Below are 26,820 nucleotides of genomic sequence, written 5' to 3'. Positions count from 1 at the left end.
ATTACAGATGGTTGTAAGCCACCATGTGGTTGCTGGGAATTGAACTCAGGACCTCTGGAAGAGCAGCCAAGTGCTCTTGACTGCTGAACAATCTCTCCAGCCCTGAGTCAGTCTGTCTTGATTAAGGTTTGCTAATAAAGGCAGCCTAAGTGCTGCCATGGACAAGATTCTACAGCTGTACACACAGATGCCTTCTGAGTTTAAGCCCTTAGGAATATGAAGTACTCACATTTCTTACACACCAACACAGGCCACACTCGTTATGAAGGTCACAACCACGAGGACTCAAGTAACCCACTTGCTTGCTGAAGTTCCTCTTCTGATGAGAAGACAGAGTCATTTCAGGAAACTTCCATTTAATTTAACATTTATTTTCATTTATAACGAGATGTCACATTTTCTACATTAAATATAATCATGCTGGCCACCCCCCATGCCCTCAGAGAAAAACAACTGGAAGATGGAATGCACAGAGTGGGGAAGTCACCGCCGCACCTGAGAACACACAGCACGGAGATCCAACAGCAGACACGCAGAGGTGAACAGAATATAGCTAAGGGCTCGCCAGGAAGGAGCAGGAATGAAATAAACACTACCATATGTGCCACAAGATCACCTGGAAAAGGCAGAGCTGGGTCGGAAAGCTCGGGGATTGAACAGTTTAAAACCAACAAACCCAAGGGCAAGTCATCACCATCCTCATACCCCGCCCCAGGATCTAGGAGGCAACGGGAAACCTAAACCACCATAAACACATCAGGATGAGATGTAGGTTTTTCTTAACTGTACCCCAGCTTTTTCCAAGTCTCAGTTCTCCTATGACTGTAGCCCAGTGGGAATCAGCAGCACAAGACACGTCACCACTGCCAGGAGAACGCCAACTGTGCAATGCTGCATGATTCTGGAGAGCCTTAAAGAGAAAGAAGCCACACGGGAATCCCCAACTCACAGCACTGGCAGAAGGAAACTCGTTTCCTAAGAAAGCACAAGCAGACAGTAAAGCCCATCTGCATAGGGCAGAGGACAGACCCACAGGCACACCAGCATTCCAGAGGGAAGACACAGCCAAGAGCCTCATGGTTTTTCTGAAAGAAGAATTCTTCCCATCTCCACCTTGCCCCTAAATTTGAGACTGAAGCATTTTAACTTCAAAACAGTGATACTCTTAAGGGAGTTGAGAGGTAGGGTTTGGGAGACCCAAACAAGACATTATTAGCAACTAGCTCTCCACTATGTACAAATACATACAATCAGAAAACACACTTCACTCCAGCCTTCAGCTACTTCAAAGAAAGCACTGAAGGCGAGGTTTTCTGAGCGGGGATCTCTCAATCTGTTAGCAGTTTAAACGTGGCAACACTGGCACAATAGTTACCTAGCTGTTGTTTTTAATTACAGGGTAACAGGTAAACTCCCGCACACAGGTGGGCATGGAGGAGTGCAAAAGAAATCAGGAAACAGAACCAGTACTTCACAAGAGGGTCACGCCACACAAGCAGCAGCAGCTAGTGTTTTGCAGAGTCTCGAGGGTAAAATTCGCTCAGGGTGCTCTGAGGGATTCTCTTCAGCATTTCTTTGGGGAAGATTCGAAGCAACTGCCAGCCAATGTCCAAAGTCTCATAGACAGTGCGGTTTTCATAGGGACCTAAAATATTGATACTGAATTAATAGCAAAGTACTTCCAACTGACCAGTGTTACTCAGTATTCTGTCTACAAAGCAGCAATCAGGTCAGGCATCAAATACAAGAAAGAAAACATGGGTTTGGACTTGAGACTGGATGTAGAAATGAGGGCACAAAGATTAGAGGTGACGAGCGGCCCACGGGCAGTGTGCATGTTGGTGTAAGGGGTTGAGGTGGACAGACAGACAAGTAAGATCCTTAAACAATGCAATTAGACCCACCCAGCATTTTGTTCAAAGGTCAGCAAAAAGATGACTAGGACACAGGAGAAAAAGCTTGGCTTGCAGGAATCTACAGCCATGCTGAGAAAGCCTCAAATGCCACAGAGCCGAATATATTACAGGTTTTCAAAGCTTTAGTGCGACCAGGCTCTCATTGAGTGGCCCAAGCTAGCCTTGAGGCTACTAAGCGCTGAAACTACAACCAACTTATTTTATTTAATATAGAATTAAATCCTCTTACCCCCCCCCCCCCCAAAAAAATCTTCAACCACAAGATTAAGAGTGGCTGGGTTTCTTTCACTAAAGAACTTCACCATATTTTTTAGGTTCTGCATAAAAAGAGAGAGAGGTGCCTGAGGCGAGGGCAGGGAAGAGAAAGGAAGGAACGAAGGAAGGGAGGGAGGGAGGGAGGAAGACAAAAAACTAAATTCCAACAAGACCAACAGTGTAGCTCAGCGGTGAAGCACTTGCCTAGCATGCATTGGTTCCACCCATAACCCTCCAACAATTGTGCCCTTGTGTGAGGTGATTTCAGTACGAATAATGAATGTACGATATAGGTAAAAGAGTGCACAAATCCTAAGTGTATCACTTGAGGTGTTATTTCAAAGTAGCACACTTATTTTAACTACCACTGAAGTAAAGGATGGAGTATTTCTAGCCTTAACCCACATGTGCCAAGTACGAAAACCCACTGGCAGCTTTTTAGAAGAGAGACAACCAACACAATTAGTAACAGTTCCCCTGAGCTGTCAGAGTGGTGGAAAGCTGGCACTAATGGCCAAGGATGATGGCACAAGGCTTTGGATGAGGGTCTTCAACCTCAGATCTGGTTACAGACCTGTAGCTTCACTGTCACCCAGGAACACCCACAATCTCCAGCCCCACCCATATCTATTGGGTCAGCACTTTTAAGAAGCTTGGTTGATTCAAAAGCAAATCAAAGTTTGAAAAATACTGAACAAAATATTGTAGTGAGAATACAAAAATAACAGAGTAAGAAGAATAGTATGAATGAGTAGTAGCTGATCACTAGAGAATAAGGAAGGTTAAGAATGGTGCCCAGTCAACTGGACTAGTGAGTTATCTCCTCTCTCTCTCTCTCTCTCTCTCTCTCTCTCTCTCTCTCTCTCTCTCTCTCTCTCTCTCTCTACACACACACACACACACACACACACACACACACGTGGGACAGGTTGTATGGGGGAGTTGGGAGAGAATAGAGGTGGTAGATATGCATGATCTTAGTTCACTGCACACATGCATGAGATTCTCAAAAATAAAAACAAAATGAAACAAAAAAACCCAAAATGCTGTCCAGCAACTGAGAAAGGTTAGCTGGAAAAATGTCCCAGCAGACACTGACAGCACACAGCCCAGAGTATTGGCAGGCAGGCAGGTGGTCAGCTGGGAAAAAGTCTCATTCTGGTTACTGGGTCCTTAGGGATAGATAGCAACACATGAAAAGACATGCTTACAGCATGTAGAGATGTGGGAGCTTGAGAGAAGGTGAGGATCATATACAGCAAATTAGAGCCCACAGTATAGTGACAGTCAATGCTTAGGAAGAAAAACAAACAAACACCCAGCAAAACGGTGGCTGGGCTTATAATTAGAGATTTCCCTGAGGATGTTCAGAAGGCAGAGGGAAGTCAGAGGTTAAGACTTGGAGGAGTGTCTCAATAGAGGAGAAAATGCAGAGAATAATGTAAGTACTCAAGATTTGCAAGGAGGGCTTAACAATTCTGAGATGTTGTGTTTGAAGGGAATCATCTTACCCTGAGTAATGAAGTTTTTCTCAAATTTCTGCAGAAATTCCAAGTAAAGAAGGTCATCTGAGGTCAGGGCTTCTTCTCCCACCACAGCTTTCATGGCTTGCACATCCTTACCGATAGCATAACATGCATACTGAAGAGGAGAGAGGCAATGTCAACAGCACAGGATGCACAGGTGTCCTGCTTCAGCTCTTTTCCTGTGAGACTACAACTCAGACAGCTCCCAGGAAAGTGGTTAAGTACTTGTTATACAGGCTCCCCCAGAAAGAGGCCTTCAGACATGCAATGCAGACATTACCCACACTGCAAAAATATACTTCCTCAGGTGCCAATGAATTTACGGTGGAGAGAGAACAAAATACAGAAGAACCAAAGAGAAATTTCTGCAGGTCTCATTCAAATGCCTGTGATATCACAGGTCTGCCATTTCTATTGCAGGGCCAGATATTTCTCTTTTATGTTTGATGTACAATCTATAGACATTAAGGAGTTCATAGAATATATACAACTATGAGCTTCAGTAGTCTGTTGGTTGTTTAATATGTTAAGTAACAAATGTATGGTATTTATGCAGAAATGATTGAACTGTACGACTTGGTGGTAAGTGCCTTTACCCATTGAGTGCTTTTTTTGTTTTGTTTTTGCTTTTCTCTTTTTAATTTAAAAAACTGTGGGCTGGAAAGATGGCCCAGTGGTTAAGAACACTGGCTGTTCTACAGGATCCAGGTTTGATTCCCAGTACCCATAGAGCAGCTAACCAGTCTCTATAACTCCAGGTCCAGGCGATCCCAAACCTTTTTCTGGTGTTGGGCACTGCATGCATGTAGTGCACAGATAGGCATGCAGGTAAAATACCAACACACATAAAAATAAATAAGCAGATAAACAAATAGGGACAGAATATCCAATAAAGTAAATTAAAAAAAAAAAAACCATGTATAGTATGAGAAATGAGTCACAAGCTAGGTAATTTTCTTGTTGCTATCACTGTTTCCTGAGGTAGTGTCACTATGAAGCCCACACTGACTGCCAATTTGTAATTCTTTTGACTTAGCCTCCTGAATACCGAGATTACAGGTATGACACCACAAGCTGCCCAAACCTGGTAGGTTGTTAGTTTTATTTTTCAAGTATTTTATTTTATATGCATTAGTGTTTTGCATGCATGTATTTATGAGAACCACATACATGCCTGGTACCCTCAGAGGTCAGAAGATGTCACGTCCCCTAGACCTGGAGTTACAGATAGTTGTGAGCATCATGTGGGTTCTCTTGCAAGAACAATAAATGCTCTTAACCACCGAGTCATCTCTCCAGCCCCCAAGCTTGGTACTTTGATCTTGATTAGCATCATTTATTCTTATGAAAAAAGGTCATCTCTCCAGCCTCCAAGTTTGGTATTTTAATCTTGATTAGCATCATTTATTCTTATGAAAAAAGGCTGCTTTGTTTCAGTGAGGTATTATTCCGTATCAAACCAACACTGAAATTCTACTTGGATGGGAAAAAAAAAACACAAACACTGCAAAAGTTATGGGTAGGACAGCAGAAGAACACATGGAGAGCCGCAGTCTCTCAAGCCTCGTCCTCAGAGAAGCGCATACCAGCTGGTTAGAGACGTCAGCATGGTCCTTTCTGGTCATTCCTTCTCCAATAGCCGACTTCATCAACCGGGACAGCGAGGGCAGCACATTAATAGGTGGGTAAATCTGGGAGAGAAAAGGAAGAAAAAGTCACTAAACTTCAAGTGTTAGAGCACAGAGGCACTGAGAGTCACCAGTTCCCCCATCACATAAATCTGCAGCACTGCTTCCTAGATGAGGTCTGATATCTTCAAGGGAAGAAATGGTGCTGAGAAACATCTGGGACACAGTATTTCTTTTAAGAACCAGATCCAAGAAAGAGAAATAGAAAGAGAGCACAACATTGTTTTGAAAATCTACAGTTTCAACTGCCTAGACAATTTTCTGCATGGACTCAAAAATTTTATAAGCAAAATAAAGATTAGACAGCAAAAATTATGCTTTTCTATTAATAAGATTGACAGATTATACCATATACCACTTTTAGCATAGAATTCCCTGAAAAAAGTCTTCTTGAGACAATTAATGCCATTTAAATGCACAATAAATAAAAATGATAATTCTTAAATCTGCATTTTGCCTGCTGCAAGATTTTAGCTTACAGAAATGACACTTTTACAGCCACATTAAAAACAACAAGCTGATACTTTCTAAGCAAAATAATCCCAAGGAGCCAATCAAGTCAGTGGAGAGTGATGAGTAGCTTCAAGGCCCACAGCACACCGTTCAAGAGTCGGTACCTGTCTGTTGTGCAGCTGTCTGTCCACATAGATCTGCCCCTCAGTAATATACCCAGTCAAGTCAGGGATGGGATGAGTGATATCTGCCAGAGAAAGATGTAAGGTATTAAATTAAACACATGGCTTTTTCATACGGTCAATCTCAGAAGAAGCCAATCTGTATTACCTACACACCTCTGCCTGTAAGAGCTACAAAGAATTTCTGTGATGATGTATTTGTGCTGTCTAATATAGTAATGTGATGGTTAGCTTTAATTGTCAACTGAATGCCACCTAGGAAGAGAGTCTTGGTTGGGTTGGTTTGTGAGCATAACTGTAGGGAATTATCTTAATTTAATTAATTGATGTAAACAGATACCCCACCATGGATGGAACCATTCTTTAGGCAGGGTGTCCTAACTGTATGGAAACAGTGGAGATACTGAGCATTCATGTCTCTCTGCTCTTAACCATGGATGTGGAGTGACTAGCTGTTTGAAGTTCCTGCCTTGACTTTCCTACAATAATGGAATTATAAGCTAAAACATAGCCCTTCTCCTTTAAGGTGCTTTTTATCAGAGTGTTTTTGTTTTTTTCTTTTCCCAAGACAGGGTTTCTCTGTGCAACAGCTTTGCTGTCCTGGAACTCGCTTTGTAGACTGGGTTGGCCTTGAACTCCTGCGTGCTGGAACTAAAGGCGTGTGTCATCACTGTCCGGCTTATCATGGTGCTTTATCACAGCAACAGATATGGAAGCAGGATGGAAAGGCATTTGCCAAACATGGCTGCTGAGAACCTGAATGTGGATAATGAAACTAAAGGGCTTAATTTCAAATTTCATTTTAATCCAATTTAAAGATAGGACAATGTATCTAGCAGTTACCATATTAAATGGCAATTTCTTTTGTTTTTTTAAAGATTTATTTATTGATAATGTACAGTGTTCTGTCTGCACGTATGCCTGAAGGCCAGAAGAGGATGCCAGATCTCATTATGGATGGCTGTGAGCCACCGTGTAGGTGCTGGGAATTGAACTCAGGACCTCTAGAAGAACAGCTAATGCTCTTAACCGCTGAGCCATCTCTCCAGCCCCTAAACGCCAACTTCATTTGTTCAGTTACAATAGTTCTAACATGTGCTGTACACTATGAAGTAAACACTTGCTCACTTGCTCCTAGTTATGTGCTTTCATGTTAAAACATAGAAGTCCCACCTTAAGCACAAAACTCTATGCAAATATAAGACACACAATGGCAGTGGTGCTGAGGCAGCACCCAAAGACCATGACAAGAGCTAAGCCTTTAACCCACTGCGGGAAGACGGCCCCCTTGTGTCCACTCCTTTGGGACAGGTGTGTTCATGTCCGAAGCAGTACAGCAGAACTGCTGCTGTGGATTATGAATCCAGACTATGGGCTGTAGAACTACCACTTCCTAATCTAACAAGTCACTCCACTTCTCTGTGCTCAACATTGTGATGAGGATCAAACCATCACAACAGTGCTCACCATGGTGAGGTATTTTCCAAATTACCTTATATAAGTGCTTTTTAAAATGAAATATGGACAAAGGAGCATGACAGAAGAGGAAATCTGAAGAGCCCCACTCCAAGCACACTCAGCCTTGCTATACCGTATGCTTCCACAGAAAAGCAAGCTACTGCTTACCCAAGCTAGAGTCAAACATCCCACAAGTCTGTAGCCTTTACATCTACGCTCTTCATTGCACGTTTAACTATTTAAATGACTGGCTCACGAGAAAATCCAAGCAGCTTACACTAAATAGAAACAAATTCCTCATAACTAAAACAGTGCTCTGAAAACAGCAGACATCAAAATAAAACATCATAAATGAAAATCTGAAATTCAAATTACAAAGAAAATTGCTTTTCTACAGCAAGTAATAAGGATCACTGGGAATAGTCTTCAAATGAAAATGTCGTTTAGATATAAGTATATAGTTAAGGTAAACCTTAGAGGTCAAGCTTTTACAAGAATTTTAATTCAAAAAGACAGAGGGGTGACTTCTATGGGATCAATGCCCTGGGGCTATTGAGCTGATTCACGGGTAAAGGCACTTGCTATCAAGTCTGATTACCTGAGTCCCTTAGGACCTGTATAGCAGGAGAAAACTAACTCTGGCCAAGTTGTCCTCTGACCTCCACTGGCACACTGTGGAAAGCACCTCCCCGCCCCCACATACAAACAAATAAATAAATGTTAACTCGCTCTCTCATAAATCAAAAGCCCGTATAGTGACTAAGTCTGGCACAATCAAATATGCAAACTTACCATCATTGGGCATGGTGAGAATAGGGATTTGGGTAATAGAGCCATTTCTACCTTCCACTCGACCAGCACGTTCATAGATCGTGGCTAAATCGGTGTACATGTAGCCTGGGAAACCTCGCCGACCAGGAACCTCTTCCCTAGCTGCTGAAACCTGATAGCAAATCAAGGAAGGAGAAGAATACCATGCCACATCAGAGTAAAAAAAAAAGTCTGGCTAGAATGTCTGCTTGACAAGAAACAAGGACTCGGATGGGTCTGAGCTAGATCCTCTGCATATACCTTATGGTCGTGTAGCTTGGGGTTCTTACGGGACTCCCAACAGTGGGAGGAGTGGGGGTGTCTCTGACTCTTTCATCTGCTCTAGAGGCCCTTTTCCTCCTACTGGGTTGTCTCATTCAGCCTTGATATGAGGGTTTGTGCCCAGTCTTACTGCATCTTGTTAGGCCATGGCCGGTGGATACCCCTGGGAAGCCTGCTTTTTTTTTTTTTTTTTAAGGGAAATGAGAGAAGTTGATCTGGGTGAGAGGAGGGACTGGGAGGAGTAGAGGGAGGGGAAACTGTACTCAGGATGTCAAGTATGAGAGAAGAATAAAAGTTAAAGTTTAAAAAAAAAGGAATGTATCCTTGAATATTCCCAACAAAATATTAATTCAAGTGGTTATAAATAAAAAATGTTGAAAATTAAAATGAATCAGAGATTCAGTTGGTCTGGAAGGGTGATGCTATCCACATAATCAATTCCTCTATTTTTAGTTTGCTAATGACTACACTTTTCTCAATTCTGAATAGATAGTAATCTTTGGAGTCTGAAAAAAAAATTCTGTTCTTTTCATAAGACTTCACTTATATGTTTAAAAATCCTGAGTGACAATAATAAATATTATGTACATAAATCAATTCTATGAAAGAAATTTAGCTGAGTATGGTGGTGTACACACGTAATCCCAGCACTGGGGAGGCAAAGGCAGGAAGTCTTATTAGTTCAAAGCCAGCCTGGACCACACTGAGACCCTGTCTCAAAAACAAAACATGGAATAAGAAAACAAAACAATTAGATTTTCTGTTAAAAGTTTATTGCAACAATGTACTAGAAAAAAAAAACCATAGCTATAATCCTGTAAGTCAAATAGAGTGAATCTAAGCAAAATTTTTAATTCATTAACTATGTCATGCTGTGTAACAATCCATTTTTATGTAAAACAGACTGGAAAAGGTCAAAACGAGGAATATATACCAAAAACTAATCACTTGTTGCATGATTCACATTAATTAATCAAATCTTCACAACAGCCAAACAAGAAAGTGTATCCCAAACTTTATAGTCAGAATTGAGTCTCAGAGAAGTTTCCCAAAATCAAAAAGCCAGAGCCCAGCTTAGCGGCTTATGTTTAGAATCCCAACACTTTGGAGAGGCAGGAATATCCGAAATTCAAGGTGAGTACCTCAGCTACATATTAAGTTTGCAGGCCATACTGAGCTACATATGACCTGGATCACAGAGCCAGGGGTCTTCTCCGCTGCACAAAGTAAGAATAATTAAAGGGACACACAAATGGGAATACAGGTAGCTGCATTACTCCACCATCACAAGAACCTGAGAGCATTACTAATGTAGGGTTCTTGCAATGTCACTCCAAGTGTGATCTACAGACCAGCAGTCATCTAGGCACAATGATGCTGCCATGGCAATCTGGCAGAACACTCTGATGTTACTGAATCAAATGTAAAGAAAATCTAGGTTTGTAAACTGCTTATCTTAAAAAAAAAAAAAAACAAACAACTTTTCTCATAGCTCATTTTTGTTGTCCTTAACCAAAGTATTGATCTGTTTCAATGAAGGAAGACTCTAGCCCTTCACAGAGTCAATGTGAACACTGTGACAGTGTGGTGATAATCTTGAGAATTTTAAAATCTACGTTAGAGAGCAGGTTTCCTCAGAAGTCTTTTCATGTAGTCAAACCAGTAACTAATTAGAAATATCAGGAACTTGTCTTAAAATACCCTAAAATTTCTATGTGGTGATAATGCTATAACTGTTATTAAACAAACATTTGGTTTTCTGAAGAAAAAAGTTCCAAAGACAGTGTTGCCAGACCACTTATTAAAATATTATAACCATTAAAAACAAAGACCCGAGGGGCTGGAGAGATGGCTCAGCAGGTTAAGAGCATTTGCTGAGGTCCTGGGTTCAGTTCCCAGCACCCACACGGGGAAGCTCACAACCACCTACAACTTCACTTCCAGGGGATCCAATGCCCTCTTTTGGCCTCCGCAAGCAAATACATATACTCAGACACAAAATTTTTAAAAATTAGGAATCAGAAAGGTTTAGCATAGAGTGTAGACAGGAATTTCTGGGAGTATAACATCATCACCAGCCTGTGGTGCTGTCTTACTTCTTAGACTGTTGGGACAGTGACAATGGGGTAAGCAGGCTATTAATTTTAATCACATCCTCTAATCATTCCAAGTTGACAGAAAGAAAAAAGAGCTGTATTGTCTTTTTTGATGAAGACAATCTACAAACCAATCAGCAGCAAGCTCAAAAACATGACTAAAGAAAAAACAAAAACTTACAAAGGGTCACGATAACCCTACAAACTGAGCTATTTTGTTTGACTGAGAAAAAAAAATTAAAGAAGGAAGGAAAAGTTACCTCTCGAAGTGCTTCAGCGTAAGAACTCATATCTGTTAGAATGACCAGGACATGCTTCTCACACTGGTAAGCCAGAAATTCAGCAGTGGTCAGAGCCAGGCGGGGAGTGATGATTCTTTCGATGCTGAAAGGGAACAAGTCCCAGGTCACTCAAAAGCCAGAACCCAAACAATTCTGGACGCATCAGCAATTTCTCCTTTGACAGTCTTAATAAATGCAGGAGAGAAAAACTACTACTTTGAAGATGCCTCTGTAGGCAATTACTCTGCGTACTTAGGGAACAGTAAGTACACAGGTTACATTACATTACAAATGCTTGTTGTTTCTCAGAATTGAGAAGGGTGGTGAGAAAAGGGGCGGGAAGGAAATAGGCGACATATTTCCCAGGTAAAAAGAAAAAGTTGTTTACTGATTATCTACTATGTCCTAATAACTCATTTAACGTGCACAACAATCCAGCCAATTTCACTGGTCACTTTTATGAGCGGCAGTGTCTTTGTTAACTCCGTCATTTGCAAAGCGAAACAAGGCTCAGACTGGACTCTAAATACAGGGTTCCATCAGTGACGAGGCTTTCACTGACATTTACCTCTTTAACTCCTTTGATCCCCAGTCTTCTCAAATGGAAAGAAGTGACCGGATTTACTTACGTTGGGTCATTAGCCAAGTTCAAAAAGAGGCAGACATTGTCCATTGAGCCATTTTCTTCAAAGTCAGACTTGAAGAACCGGGCTGTTTCCATGTTTACCTAAATATTAATGACTTCATCAGTGCTGGGAGAAAGAAAATTCTCAACATCTATTTCTGATGAAGGCTCATCTATGAATCTAAATTGTTCCATCTTTTAAAAATTCAAGCATCCATTTTTATTTTCTTCTTAAAATGTAAATCGGAGTAAAGCCCTTTAGACACACAGGGTATTATTAAGTTTCAGCCACATACTAAATTTGATTCCTTAGTTTTGCTAAAATGCCAAAACGCACTGTCTCTACCTAGGAACAAAGTCATGTGTATGTGTAGTTTATGACCTCTTTCTAATAACAGTTAATTTTATATTATTTCCAAACAGAATTCCATACTTACCCCCATAGCAGCAAACACAATGGCAAAATTTTCTTCACTATAGTCCACTACATCTTTAGACTTCTTTACCAAACCAGCCTGGCGACAGATCTGAGCTGCAATCTGTTGGGGATGAAAAGAAACAAGGTGTAAACTAAAATCATTTTCTGGCAGCAAAGTAACTTATCCTTAACTCTTGAATACTTTAATTACTAAACTTAGTCAAGAAAGTTCATTGTTAATTTTTATGAAGATCCAGAAGAGAAGTGAAAGGGCACACACCAGCCTGAATTGGGTGACCAGACCATACCAACTACATGCCAGGTAAGCCGATTCTAGGGGCTCTCCCCATGACATGCCACAGCAAGTACCCTAGCTCTCACCTCGTTGTGTGGCAAGCCAGCAGCAGAGAAGATGGGAATTTTCTGTCCCCTAGCAATACTGTTCATGCCATCAATGGCAGAAATGCCCGTCTGAATCATCTCCTCTGGGTAGATCCGACACTGAGGGTTGATTGGCTGACCTGATGTATTCAAAAAAGGGATGGATGATGTTAGAATGTCTGCATATTACTCATGGACAGAAGTAGAAATAAAATTAAAAGATCAAAACTATACACTGAATTCCTTTGTACTTAAAAAGGATTTACTTTTTTTTTTTTTTTTTTTTTTTTTTGGTTTTTCGAGACAGGGTTTCTCTGTGTAGCTTTGCGCCTTTCCTGGGACTCACTTGGTAGTCCAGGCTGGCCTCGAACTCACAGAGATCCGCCTGGCTCTGCCTCCCGAGTGCTGGGATTAAAGGCGTGCGCCACCACCGCCCGGCCCAAGGATTTACTTTAAATGATACCATAACAATTATTTTCTCTCTGGCAAGGCTCCCAATAGTCAGAAGTTATTTTCCCCAATACTGAATGAAATCCATCTACTGCCCCTACCCATGATGTCAAGGAAGTCTTCAGCCAGCACCACAGGACCTCGGTCAATGGGTTTTCCTGATCCGTTGAATACCCGACCTATACAACAGCAACAAAGAAAACAGAGTAGACCCAGACTTCCAAATCTGCATCTTATGTTTCTAGATATTATATAAATAAGTTGAAAAGGAAACAGATCTGTGTGCAGAATGAAGAGTGATGTCCACTTACCGAGCATATCCTCTGACACTGGTGTCCGGAGAATATCCCCAGTAAACTCACAGGATGTTTTCTTGGCATCTATACCTGATGTCCCTTCAAATACCTATCAATCAGAAGGTTCATAGAAATTTAGGTCAGGGACACTTACTAGACCTAGGCTCTTGCTTGCAGGGTCAAATATCACAAATGAGCTGAGGGTGTCAGGTATGTGTAAAAATGATGATTGAAAGAAAGAACAATGAAAAAGAAAGAAAATTTAAGGACTTTTGGTCATCTTATAAAATCTAAAGAAAACTTAACATCTGACTACTTTTAGAAATTTTACCTACCCCTGCTCTAGACTGTTTTTTAGGGAACATGTTAAGAAACCTCTCTTTCCCTGTAATAAAACAGCATTAAAACCTGGGAACTGTAAGGAAAAAATTCAATAGAAATGAGTTGGGTATCATTTTGATAGCATCCAATCATCAGTGAATGTGGCTTTGATCAGGATATGGCTCAACGGTGCTGAGGGACGCTCACCTGAACCACTGCTTTGGAGCCACTAACTTCTAGGACTTGCCCACTTCTTTTTGTGCCATCCGGTAATGTCAAGTGGACAATCTCAGCATACCTGGGAAACTAAGCAGGAGAACAGTGAAGCATTAAGAATCAGCATTCTAAAAGCGACCCAAGACACTCTGCATCTCTACCTCGCCTTGTCTGTGCACTTTCCCCGCCTTCCAACAAATACACAGGGAGTGGAATCTGGGTCCCTGCAACTTACGTTCACCAGCACACAGAGTGGCAAACTAGTATAAGGTACAGAGAGGAGCGTATTATCTTGCAAAACACAGCAATTACATTTACTATTTTTTCTCTGTGTGTATACCTTAAGGTTTTAAGACTCCAGAAAGATTACCAATAACAATGTCTCTGCCACTCAAAGTATGTTAATTTTCTGGGCTATATGTACCCACTTAGGCCTCACATGACAGGAAAAAGATAAAATGTTACTATGTAATGTTACTATTAGACTAAGATAATGTGCAAAGTCTCCCACAATCTCTAAACAGATACATATCCTTCTATACAAGAATGTGTATCCCTAAAAGATTCCTTCCTACCCCACTCCCATCCAGCCTTATACTGTTCATTTTTGAGACAGGATATAATGTAACCCAAGCTGGCCCTGAACTCACTATATATATAAAACTGAGGATGACCTCAAGCTCCCAAGCCTCCTGTCTATACCTCCTTTGGGCTGGAATTACAAGCTCCTGAGCTACCACACCCAGCTAAGATGCTGTTTTATATACTTACCTGGTAAAGTATTTGATGCATCATTGGGCAACTTGCTTTACCGTATTGACATGTTTAACATGATACACTGTCATGGTATTAGTCATAATCTACCAACATGATTTATTGGGAGATGTATCATTCAATGTGCTTTGAGGGGGGAAAATCCCTTCAATCAAATTACTGTGCATTAGGGATTGTAAGGCCTTTGGATTTTGGAGATGTTAAAATGTTAATAAACAAAACAAACATTTTAAAATTAATGTTTACACAACTGACAGTTAGAAACCTAACGACCAAGCTAGGCGTGGTAGCACACGCCTTTAATCCCAGCACTTGGAGGCAGAGGCAGGCCTGGTCACATAGTTATAGGCCAACCAAGGTACGCACACAATGAGATCCTGTATCAAAAAGTAAAAAAGTCATCTAACGACCATGTCATACTCAATTCAGCTGTTCACCTGATGAAACACAGAGCTGTCCTATATTGTACTACAATAATGATATAATAAATCCTCATTTTTGCATGTAACTCTTCACAAAAGTTAGCAAGCTACATACTAACGGTGAACGTGTGTACATATCAGTGGCAAATTGTATCATTTTCTGCCCAATTATTTTGCAAAGGTACCAGGTTAAATCACAGTCCCCTATTAGTACAAAAAACCAAATCCTAAACAGAGCAAACAAAACTAATCTCCTTCCACCTCTATTTCTGTCGATCTTTTTCTTTCTTACTCACTTGTGGTTTTATAGAAGGTGGATGTTAATCCTCTTATAAACAACGCTGCTTATCTTTTAATTTTGCTTATGACATTTTCTATCTCACTGAAGTATGTAAGGTTATAGAATGAAAGTATTATTGTTATGGTTTTATCTTTTATTAAGAAAACCTTCGACCTGAAAGTCATAAATGGGTTTTCAATATTGTCTTCTGATGGGCTTCTAATAGGCTGTTTCATTAAGTCCATTTGGATTGAATTCCCTATCTATCTATCTATTTATTACTTTTTCATTTTTATTTGGGAAATGAACACTCTAACAACATTTGACTAGCATAAAATGTTTCCCGGGGCCTCACAATGCCCAGCTCACCATGTGTGAACAGATAAAGTCCCAGCACTCAGAAAGCTGAGACAGGGGGACTGCAAGTTCCAGGTCAGAGTAGGCTATATATGTCTTGGGCAGTGGTAGCCCACGCCTTTAATCCCAGCAGTCAGGAGGCACAGGCAGGTAGATCTCTGAGTTCAAGGCCAGCCTGGTCTTACAATGAGTTATAGGACAGCCAGGGCTCATAGAGAAACTCTGTGGTGTGGGGGAGGTGTATGAGTCTGTCTCATAAAAGAAAGACAAGACAACCAAAGATCAGATCATCCGTGTGCAGAGGTGTTTAGGTCCCATATCCTTGTTACGTGGATGGGTTTATCCCTTCACTAATTAATTCCCCATGCTTCCTCACCCCATCTCTGACTGTCCTAGCTGGTAAGGAACAATTCTTTTGCAAATCTGAGTCTACTCACCCAGTCAAAGTAAAGTGGAATCACATAAAACAAATGGAATTTCTGTGTATTCAGTGCCTTGGAAGCCTCTCCGTGGGCTTCCTGCTTTTCTCTATACACCAGTTACATGTAGCACAGAGACTACAATGGTTTCTGTGAGCTGTCTCTAATAAACAGTACTGATGCGTTAAGCTTTGGGCAGTCCCATCAGGGAACAGTGACAGTTGCTATTTCTCCCTTCCTTTTCACTCCGCTCTTTGCCCACTGCTTGCTAACGTCAAACACAAGGATGGACAGCCACAGTGACAACAAACAATCTCATCTTTCTCCTGGTCATTTTTAGTTCAATTCTTGGCCAGAGCTCCTAAAACCCTTGTAATTTCCCAGGTATCAGGAACAATCAAGATGAAAGGAAGTCTTCTGTTATTCATACCAAGTCCTTTCAATCACACTTGAACCTTAATGTGGTGACTTTTGGGAAACCTCTAGAGATCATGGAGGGTGTCCACTGTCTAGGTGAACTAAGCACCCAATTAGAGAGCTAGATGTTTCAAACATCCCATCCTCTGACCTCTAAGGAGAGGAGAGAGACTGGAGACTGACTTAGTCAACACTGGCCAAGAATCGATCAACAATAGTTCCACAGAAGTCCTGACTGAGAGCTGGGAGTTTTATTGTTTGGAATGTAGCCACACGCAGACACGTACTACCCTCAGCTCCTCGGGACAGACGCTCCCTGTACTCAAGACTTCTTAGAATTCTAGATATTTACTCATCTGGCTATTCACTTATACTTTTTAGTTTATCTTTTTAAATAAGTCAGCAATGGTAAATTAACTGTGTGTCTGCTTTAGATAAGCTATTCCAGCAAATTATGGGAAATGAAAAGAGACCCTCTGATTTACAGCCAAGTCAGACAGTAGCTGTGTCTACCTAGAGACCCATAATGCTTGACTGAAGCGGGTACAGTACATGCATGTGACAAAGTCAGTGGAGTAAGAAATGAGTCGAATTTCAGGTCTACTGAAAAACTGAACTCAGTTGTTGGGGAGGGAGAACTTGTCCACCTGGTGTTAGAAGAACTGGGGACAGAAGCCAAGAGCAAACGGAGTAGCTTTCACAAATTTAAAAGAGAAGGTTACTAGGGTAGTGGTTCTTAACCTTCCTAATGCTGTGACCCTTTAATATAGTTCCTCAAGGTGTGGTGACCCCCAAACATAGAATTACTTCGTTGCTACTTCATAACTGTAATTTCATTACTGTTATGAACTGCAGCATAAATATCTGATATGTGACCCCCTGTGAAAGGGTCATTCAACACCCCCCCCAAAAGGGTCACAACCCACAGGTTGAGAACCTATTTACTAGGGTCTCCTAAAGATGCTGATTGCCTGCTGTCTTTGTGGTAGATAAAGGGGATTGGAGCTAGGAGGATGTGTGGGGCTTGAGGGCTTCCAGTCCAACTGAGAAAACACAAGTAATAGTTCTGGGAAAGACCCTGAATCAGGTTGGGGATTTAGCTCAGTGGTAGAGCGCTTGCCTAGCAAGCACAAAAGCCCTGGGTTCGATTCTTAGCTCCCCCCCACAAAAAAAAAGGAGTAGGCAGAGAGTAACAGAGGATACTCAAGGCCTCCTTCTGGGCCAGAGGGAAGTATGCTAGGTTTACTCTCAAGATTACTCTGTAAGAATCCTTTCTCATAAATGAAAATATTATTGTAGTGATAAAGTTAAAAGGAATATGCACTTTGCCCTTTAAAAAAATGTTTCTCAATCTTTTTTCTGCTTCCAGAGGGTGACATGCTAAAAACATATGTGATCATCATTAGCATCTGTCAACAAACGGATTAACTGTGTGCTTCTCCCAGCCCTGCCCCAACAGCCACCAACAGAAACTCTAGAAAGCACACTATTTAAATTACTTTCTCTGATACTTTCCTTGTCTTTTAAAAACTTTTTTTTAAAGAAAGCAATTTTTTTTTTAAGATTTATTTATTATATACACAGTGTTCTGTCTGCATGCCAGAAGAGGGCGCCAGATCACACTGCAGATGCTTGTGAGCCACCATGTGGTTGCTGGGAATTGAATTCAGGACCTCTGGAAGAGCAGCCAGGGCTCTTAACCTCTGAGCCATCTCTCCAGCCCCTAAAAACATTTTTTTTTTGTAATATTATTTGTATTTTTTTCTGATGACTCTGATTGTAAAAATCAGGTAGAAAGCTTAGTCCAGAGTAACCAATTAGAAACGAGATTCCACAACTCCTTTCCTAAAATTAACAGGAAGTTCGTAATAGACATAGAAGGACATGTTAACTAAAGGTCCTTATGACCAACTGAGGACAAACTATTCTGTTTAGGGTTTTAAGGCACTATTGAGATAATCTGTTCTTATATACTCACTACTTGCATGTCCATGTCAGGTTCTCAAAGATAAAGTATACTTAGTTACTCAAGAGTTTAACCTTTAGTACAGAGGGAAAATAATACTTTAAAATAGACTATAACATGTCAGGCTTTGACAAAGGACATAAGACATCACATCTCTGTATAATATCCTTCAGGTTATAAAACATACTCATTATTTCTGTTTTCCCCCTATAAACCTATATAAAGTAAGATCTTCCCCCCAACTTTGAAGGCAAGGGACTTGAGGTCATTAAATGGAATCCAAACTAACCCTAATACTGGAACCCAGCCTTCTGACTTTTGGTCTTTCTTTCCTACAGAAAATACTTAGTCACACTGAAGAATGGTTTATAATTCGTAACACAAACTTAACAGAGCAGTGGTGAAATCTGAAGTACAACAACAGTCAGACCATGATGGACAAGGCCTTACCTTCACATGATCTAAGATTACTAGCGGACCATTCACTCCTGAGACAGTCTTGTAGGCTGGAAAGAAAGAGTTATGTTTAGTGAAACAGCACAAGCTAACATGGCCCTCTGGTTTTAACAAAAACAACCCTTCCCTTCATCTACCCATTAGAACATGGATACTCAACAAGCTACACAAATTTTCAATGAATGTTAAAACATGGCTGTTCCTGTGCAACTTTTCACTATCCATCTTCAAAGACATTTGAATCTTACTCTAAGTAAGCCACTGTTCTCAGAACCTGGACACCAAGCAAGCATGGAGGCTGCTTCCCTTTAAACGTTCAGTTTTCATGCAGGGCAGGGGGATGTTGCTTTTTAAACAGGGTTTCACAATGTAGCTCTGGCTGGTCTTGAACTCACAGAGATCTGTCTCTCTCTTCCTTGAATGCTGGGATTAAAGGTGTGTACTACCTCACCCAGTAAGATAAGTACTCTTTACTTGGTTTTGAGACATGGTCTTACTCTGTAGCCCAGGCTAGTCTTGAACTTGCAGCAACTGTCCTGCCTCAGCTTCTCAGGTGCTGGGGATTATAGGCATGAGTGACCAACCAGCCAAGAAACATATTCTTTAATTTTTTTTCTTTTAACCTTTATTTTTATTTCATGTGTATGGATGTTTTGCCTACATGCATGTATGTCCTGTGCCTGTGGAGGTCAGAAGATATTAGAATCTCTTGGAACTGGAGTTAAGGTCAGTGAGAGCTGCCATAAAGTGCTGTGAATCTTCTGGAAGAGCAACCAGTGCTCTTAACCACTGAGCTATCTCTCTAGGCCCCACCCACACCCCCAAAATACATAGGCAGACAGCAATGCAAGCCGGGTGAAGGGGAGACAGAGGGGACTGTCGAGATGGCTCACGCCTTCAAGACTGACAAGGTGAGTTCAATCTCCAGGACGCACACCGAGGGGAGAGAACTGACTCCCAAAGTTGTCCTCTTATTCCACACATGCACTCGTCCAAACACAAACATACATGCACAAGAACTAAATGAACATAAACAAATTTAGACAGATCTACAATAAAAAATATTTAAAAGTCAGCAGGGCACAGTGCTCCCTGTCTATAAACCAGGAAGGCTAGGACAGGGTAAGCTCCAGGCAAAAACAGGAGCAAGAGTCAGATATTACTTCCACGTTAGAGACCAGTACTATTCATCGCAAAGTATGCCTAGAAAGAAACACCTAGTCTACTTTCACTCGTTCCAATATATATTTTAAATGTTTATTTATATTTTACATGCATTATGCACGGCTGTCTAAATTTTACGTATACCACGGGCTTTCAGGTGTCTGCTAAAACCAGAGTGTACTGATCTCCTGGAAGTGGAGTGCGAGGGGGTTGAGAAGTGCTTGATGTGAGTGCTGGGAATGGAACCCAAGTCCTCTGCAAAAGCAGTAACTGCTCCTAACTTCTGAGCTATGTCTCCAGCCCCTCACTCATCTTAGAAAGCAGTTATCTATTATTGCTGGCAAGGTTCATGATGATGAGATACAAAATACTTAGGAAATAGAAATTTTAACAGACAACTTCAAAATTTGCTAAATTTCATAATCAGAACAGTTAAAAAATACATTTCTTAGGAAAACACATCATTCATGTGAAACTATTAACTAATCAGGAATGTTTTACTTGTCTGATTTGAGATCTTCTAATCAGCTTGGACAAAGATTCCCGGAAAAAGCACCATCTTCCTAAGAATGAGGAAGCCATTTACTAACCAGTCTGTCCACTCAAGGGGCTTCCACTCCCTCACGCCCAAGGCCAGGAAGCAAGTTTCTTGACGGACTCTGGGACAGAACAGGCAAGCCCACTCCATACTGAGACATTTAAACACAGATGGCAATTATGTGCTTGAATGTCTCTGAACTGGAACAGTCTCAATAGGGGCCCCCAAATGGAGACTGTCTTTTACCGTCCTGGATAAGGGTGTTAGATGTGCTGCACTTGGGCCAGTTTTAGGAAAACACTCTTACTGCTTTAAGATTATCTAATACTGTTTTAAAAAACATGTAATTCCAACCTTTCAAAAATTTCTTCCTTGTTTTCATTGTAAAAACTCCAAATACTGTTTCTCAAAGACTTTCTAGAACTGCTGTGTGGAAACAGAAAGTGAGCTACATTACTTCTTGAAACCCACTTTTTAAAAAAACATACTTTTCTAAAACTTTCCCTAAGCCTTAAGGCACAGGGAAGGGGATAAGCGGATTGATAATGCTCAAAACACTTCATTAAAATCCCTCCAATTCTTAAAATTCTCTACTTAAAAAAAAAAAAAAAAGACTGTACTTTCTTTGAATTTCTAGTACTGGCAACTATGGCTCAGAATCTCATGGTTAAAATTCAAACTCATTACACACTATGAAGTTTTGCCAGTCATAAGCAAAACACATGACCAAGAGAAAGGAGCATTAGTCAATTAGTCATGGCTTTTCCTGTCAACAGCAGGGTTGACATCCACTATAGAAGACAAGGCTTAGAGGTCCTGAGTTCAATCCCCATAACAGCAAACAGGCAAAAAAAAAAAAAAAAAAAAAAAAAAGAAAAAGAAAAAAAATTTTAAAAAGAATTCTAGGCCAGGCGGTGGTGGCACACGCCTTTAACTCCAGCACTTGGGAGGCAGAGGTAGGCGGATCTTTTTGAGTTCAAGGCCAACCTGGTCTACAGAGGGAGATCCAGGAAAGGCACAAAGCTACACAGAGAAACCCTGTCTCAAAAAAAAAAAAAAATTCTAAATTCGCAACAATGAATATATGGCCTTTGAAAAGTCAATAAGCAAACACTACAAATTTACTAATTAAGAGCAACAGTTCCATTATTCCTGGCTTTACAAGAGAAAAATCATTTTCAGAGAGAAGGAGCTACCCCATGCACCGGAACCTGAATGAAGCCTGTCTCTAGCCACTTGAGTTAAATCCTAAGACTGAAGCTTTTCTAGAGCAGCGCCCTCTATTTCTAAGAACTACACACTGAGGCTGGGCATGGCAGCATATTCCAGTAAGCCCCTGCCTCAAACAATGAGTTATGCAGCAACAGTACCCACATTTTCAGCTATGAAAAGGGCAAGATGTTTACAATTGGGTGGTGCCAGGCACTTTCCCTGGTGTCTACATTTGTCACAGCTGCAAAGCTACCCTCCTCCAGCACTCAGATCTTCGAGAATAGTAGCCCTAAACTCAGTCTCGGGTGGCTATTGAACCCATTGCAGTTACTGATAAATCAAGCAGATACAAGCTCTACAAGCCAAGAATGGAATATCTGACAGAGAAGGTACAGTTTTCCCTCATGGGCAATCTGAAAAACACAGGAGACCTCGTGTGGTACAGGTGAGACTGAGACACATCAGTGTAATTTAAACAGACACAGAGAAAGGCTAAGCTGATGGATCCCATAACCTGAACTAAGTGAAAACACTACCAAACCATGGAGAGTTAGGCACATTTTTGCTGAGCATTTTCAGATGATCTGATTTTATCTTTATAAACCATTGTAAGGTAAGCAAAGCCAGTATAATCTTACTACAAACTTTCAGACACGAAAGCCCTGAAGAACATTACCAAATGGAGGACCTGTGGTTTGTCTTACTAAAAGTTTTGTGCTGCTTTCTGTTAATTACATAGTTGCTACTCTATGGTCCTGAAACTCTTCTAACTGGTTAACAGTATATATAACTTAAATGTGGAGATCACACAATTGCTAGCAATTGTACTAGAAATCGGTGCAAGAAGACAGTTTAATTAAGAAGGTCAGCCCTTTCCATGTTGACAATGGAAGCATTCAAAAAGAAAACCGAGCAGGGAAAACAGCGGGTACCACCTTTTAGTCCTCCACACATTCCATCCTTCATCAGGATAACCACTAGCAGTTGGAAACGGTATTATGAGTTCAGATTATGGCATCCAAGAACATCACACAGCAAAGCCACTGACAAATGATTCCCCTTACAGCAACAGCAGACACATGGTTATACTACACAAAAACTTTTATGGAGTAGCATTTAAAAACCATGATTTCTTGGGAAGCTGGGGCAGGACAGCTACTATACTGCATAGTGATTTCCAGTCTTGCCAGGGACAGGGTAAAACAAGCTGGTGAATGACTTTAATCCCAGTAGCACTCAGGAGGAAGAGGCAGGCAGATCTCTGAGTTCAAGGCCAGCATTGTCTACACAGTGAGCTCCAGGACAGCCAGGGCTACAAAGAGAGTCGCTTTTCTCAAACAAACAAAACAAACAACTTGCTCAACAACCAACCAATAAAAAAACCCAAAACTCCATGAACTACAAAGATCTTAAAGAACACGCATTCTGCCAGATGACTGGCTCTTCCTCTTGCAGGGAAAGAGGTTGTTCAACACTTCGAACACCCTTAAGGATTGTGACACATTTAAAGTAAAAACCATTGCACAATAAGTCCCAGCTCTTTAGGCACCACCTTAATAGCAAAACAAAAACTCCAGAAGCAATCCTTCTATTGGGCAAGAGCAGACAACTAACCTGAGCAATGGATACCTGAAAGAGAAGGTCTAGAAAAGCAAGCAGAGTCCCTTACTTGCGTTTTTGCTGGGGCTCTGCTTTATGATAAAAGAAACTTAAGGTTAGCTGACACATGAGTCAAAAGTGGAGCCAATCACGCTTGGAAATTTTTGCTTTAAAAGTTCTGTGTATGTTGTTGATCTTGCTGAAAATTTAAAAGGCAAAGTTTTCTTACCGTGTGAAATCAGAAAGTCAAATGATGTGTTCAAGATAACTAAACTTAAAGCCTGAATATTGTACTTTCCATTTCTTTTTAACAGTCCAATAAACCTGAAAGTATTTTAAAACAGGATCCTATTTTCACAGGGCAACTGCCAGTATTACTCCATTCCTTCCTTCAAAAAGTGTAAATAATTATTTACCACTTTAGATGGTATTATGGAACTTTAATAATAAACATGGAAATGTTAATATTTACATGGAAGCATTTAAAACTGATTAAAAATGTGGCAAAAAACAGTAAAAGATGATACTTAAATTCAGTTAGTTGTTTGCTTAAGTACAATATTCCAACTCCTGGCAAACTCCATCCGTATGAAAAATCTCCCCACTAAATGCCTAGGAGAAGTTACAGAACTGTAAGTTACAGAATTTACAGAGCACTTTCTAGGTCAGACACTGTGAGCTTGAGGGTACAGAGAGGACAATTTAAGCACTTTCAACAACATCTTCGTCAGCAGGATCCTCCTCTGGATAAGCTCTTCAAGCACTGGCCAAGCACATGTAGATGGTGGAGAAACACTGTTCATATCCTTGAAGGGCTTACCAAGTAGCCATGGAGCTTTCTATGCTCTCTGAATTGACAATGAATGATTTATTACATACACACAGATTACTGTACCTTTTTTTTGGTTTTTGGAGACAGGGTTTCTCTGTGTAGCTTTGCGCCTTTCCTGGAACTCGCTTTGTAGACCAGGTTGGCCTTGAACTCAAAAAGATCCGCCTGCCTCTGCCTCCCAAGTGCTGGGGTTAAAGGCGTGCGCCACCACTGCCTGGCTACTGTACTCTTATAACATTTTTTCTAAAAGCCACACCAAAGTCTATGGGTTCTGCCCAGATCAAAGCATGCATACTAATTCTCAGGTATAAACCTGTCAGTGTTTTCAATGTTTCTTTCTGCTCCTATGAGCCCCTAGCAGGCATTCTCTAATCCTAACCATTATTCTAAAAAAAAAAAAAAAAAAAAAAAGCCTAAAAGGCACATCTCAGCAATCCTGTCTCCAGCGTGTTTTCTTCCTTCCCCACACTGCAGTGTTATCACATGACCTACTGACAGCTCAGGACAGGATTAGTCAGGCTGGAGGGGGCCTTGCTAACCCTTCATCTGAAATTCTTTTTAACCAATGAGCCACCCACAGAGCCAGGCTGGCAATTAACCAGTGCAAATACAACCTTATTACCTGGAAAACAATGTTTTTTTTAAGAAGTCTCTTTCCAAAGCTCTCTGTCTGGTTTTAAGGGAGCTGTGCAGAGGTTTAATGCTATACAACTGAAATCTTCAGCCAACAAGAGCTATTTCTTTGGGAATGATTGATCTGTCTACTTAAACATGGTTTATTAAGGTCTTTTATAATCTACACTTAAGTCTATGCACACAACACTAGATATAGGGGAAAGCTTTTCGGCTTTGCCAAGGAACCTTTCAGTCAACTGAATTTGGTCAACTGGTCAGTAAATGAAGAAACGACATAAGATCAAGCAAGGATTAAGAAACCTCGATTTTTGGTTCCTCCTTTGCCAATAATTAGATGTCTGAAGCCTGGCATGGCCTCTCCTTTCCAGAACCTTAGGCGTCTCGCTTGTAAAATGAGAGGGTGGGACTGCACGACTTGGGTACTTTTCAGCTCTAAGGTTCTCAGGTATCTAGGTGTCCTCCTGTGAAGCGGTCCCTGCAGAATAAGCCACCATCTCCCTCTAGCCGCGGGCCTGCCCACGTCAGCGATGACACTACACCTCCTGCTAAGTCCACCTGTCCAGAGGTCCTCGGGGCAGAGGGGACCGGAGTGGGCGTTCTCTCGACCCAAGGACATGTAAATGAGGCCAGGGGCAGATGAGTGACAAGAAGTGGCCTTCAGAGACAGACAAGTGCCTAAGAATACTCCAGTCCAGGGAACCAGGAGCGGGTGGGGCGATCGCCAGGAGCCCACTAGCCCACGGGAAGGTTCCAGTCGGTGCTCTCGCCCTCGGCCCACCTAAGTCACGGAAATGCTCACGCAAAGCTCGAGGGGCGGCTTTGCGCGACGCGGGGGAATCAATCCCATTCCCTCCCCGCTGGCTGAACAGGTGAGCAACAACACGCTAGGCAGACACGCTCCCTTTCCCGTACTCACTGAGACGAGGCTGGGAGAGGTAGTTCCGGCTCACTGCCAGCGCCTGCTCCCGAGCTCCGGCCATCGGGCCACTGGTGGGCACGGGCAGCTCGGGCGCGGCCCCGTTCACGATTCCCCGCATCGCTCGCAACGCCATCTTGTCTCCTCCGTCCCGACTGGCCCCGCAGCGGCGCGGCGCAGGCGCAGATATAGCAGGCAGGCCCCGGCGGCCGGCTCCGCCCACGCGCGCGGCCACGCTGCGGCAGAGGCCCCGCCCTCCCGGCGGCGCCCCGCCCCCCAGCCTCGTGACTCGGGCTCTGCGGGGGTGGCGCAGGGTGCGTGCGCGTGCTCGTAAGCGATCAGGGAGCTGACCAGAGTGCTGGGAGCGTGGACCCGGGGACCGGAGCCGGGGAAACGAAAAGCGAAGGAGGCCAGAAAGGCAAGAGGGACGCAAAAGAGAGAATACACAGGAAGAAGAAAAAAGATTCATGGGAAAGCAGGGAAAAGGGAGTTAGGAAAACATGCCTAAGAAAATACATACAAGTGATGTCTATTGTCAAACTATGAAAACCACCTTGAAAAGCCGAAGATAGAAAACCTGTTGCGGTGATTGCTAGCATGGAGTGCTTTGTGTCGTAATTTATTTCTGTTTATCCTTCTACCCAATTCATTCTCTTGTGGATCCGTTCAACAGACCTTGGCTTGCTTTCATATCCGTTTCAAAGATGACCTTAGGAACAGACTTGAAGCCCGGCGGTGGTGGCACACGCCTTTAATCCCAGCACTCGGGAGACAGAGGCAGGCGGATCTCTGTGAGTTCGAGGCCAGCCTGGTCTACAGAGTGAGTTCCAGGAAAGGAACAAAGCTACACAGAGAAACTTTGTCTCAAAAAACAAAACAAAACAAAAAAAAAAAAAAAAAAAAAAAAGAGGAACAGACTTGAAAACCAGTTAAAGGGGTGGAACTCACATAAGGTGTTCTAGTTTGTTTTCTGTTGCTGTGATAAAACTAGCTAGCTCTTGGCATGGTGTCGTGGCGCATGCCTTTAATTCTAGCACTTAGGAGCCAGAGGCAGGAAGGTCTCTGTGAGTCCCAGGACAGCCTGGTGTACATAATGAGTTCTAGGACAGTCAGAGCTACATAGTGAGACCATGTTTCAAAAAAACAAGCAAAAATAAATAAATAAATAAAACAGTCAG

General features: G+C 41.8%; 1 protein-coding gene across 1 annotated transcript; it reads right to left on the bottom strand.

Annotated features, from left to right (window-relative positions):
* Positions 1-350: 350 nt before the first annotated feature.
* Atp6v1b2 (ATPase H+ transporting V1 subunit B2) lies at positions 351-25,862 on the bottom strand. Its single transcript, XM_059244615.1, has 14 exons — positions 25,643-25,862; positions 18,740-18,795; positions 13,646-13,744; positions 13,133-13,226; positions 12,923-13,000; positions 12,372-12,511; positions 12,010-12,111; positions 11,577-11,674; positions 10,927-11,050; positions 8,271-8,421; positions 6,003-6,085; positions 5,284-5,388; positions 3,683-3,812; positions 351-1,645 (listed from the first exon to the last, which is right to left on the bottom strand). Exons 1-14 carry the CDS (start codon positions 25,776-25,778, stop codon positions 1,506-1,508), a joined length of 1,536 nt encoding a protein of 511 aa, XP_059100598.1. The 5' UTR covers positions 25,779-25,862; the 3' UTR covers positions 351-1,505.
* Between the last annotated feature and the right edge of the window lie 958 nt (positions 25,863-26,820).

This window comes from Peromyscus eremicus, chromosome 17 (genome assembly GCF_949786415.1).
Source record: "Peromyscus eremicus chromosome 17, PerEre_H2_v1, whole genome shotgun sequence".
In the NCBI taxonomy this organism is placed as follows: Eukaryota; Metazoa; Chordata; class Mammalia; order Rodentia; family Cricetidae; genus Peromyscus; species Peromyscus eremicus.
This window is presented reverse-complemented; position numbering and strand designations above follow the sequence as displayed.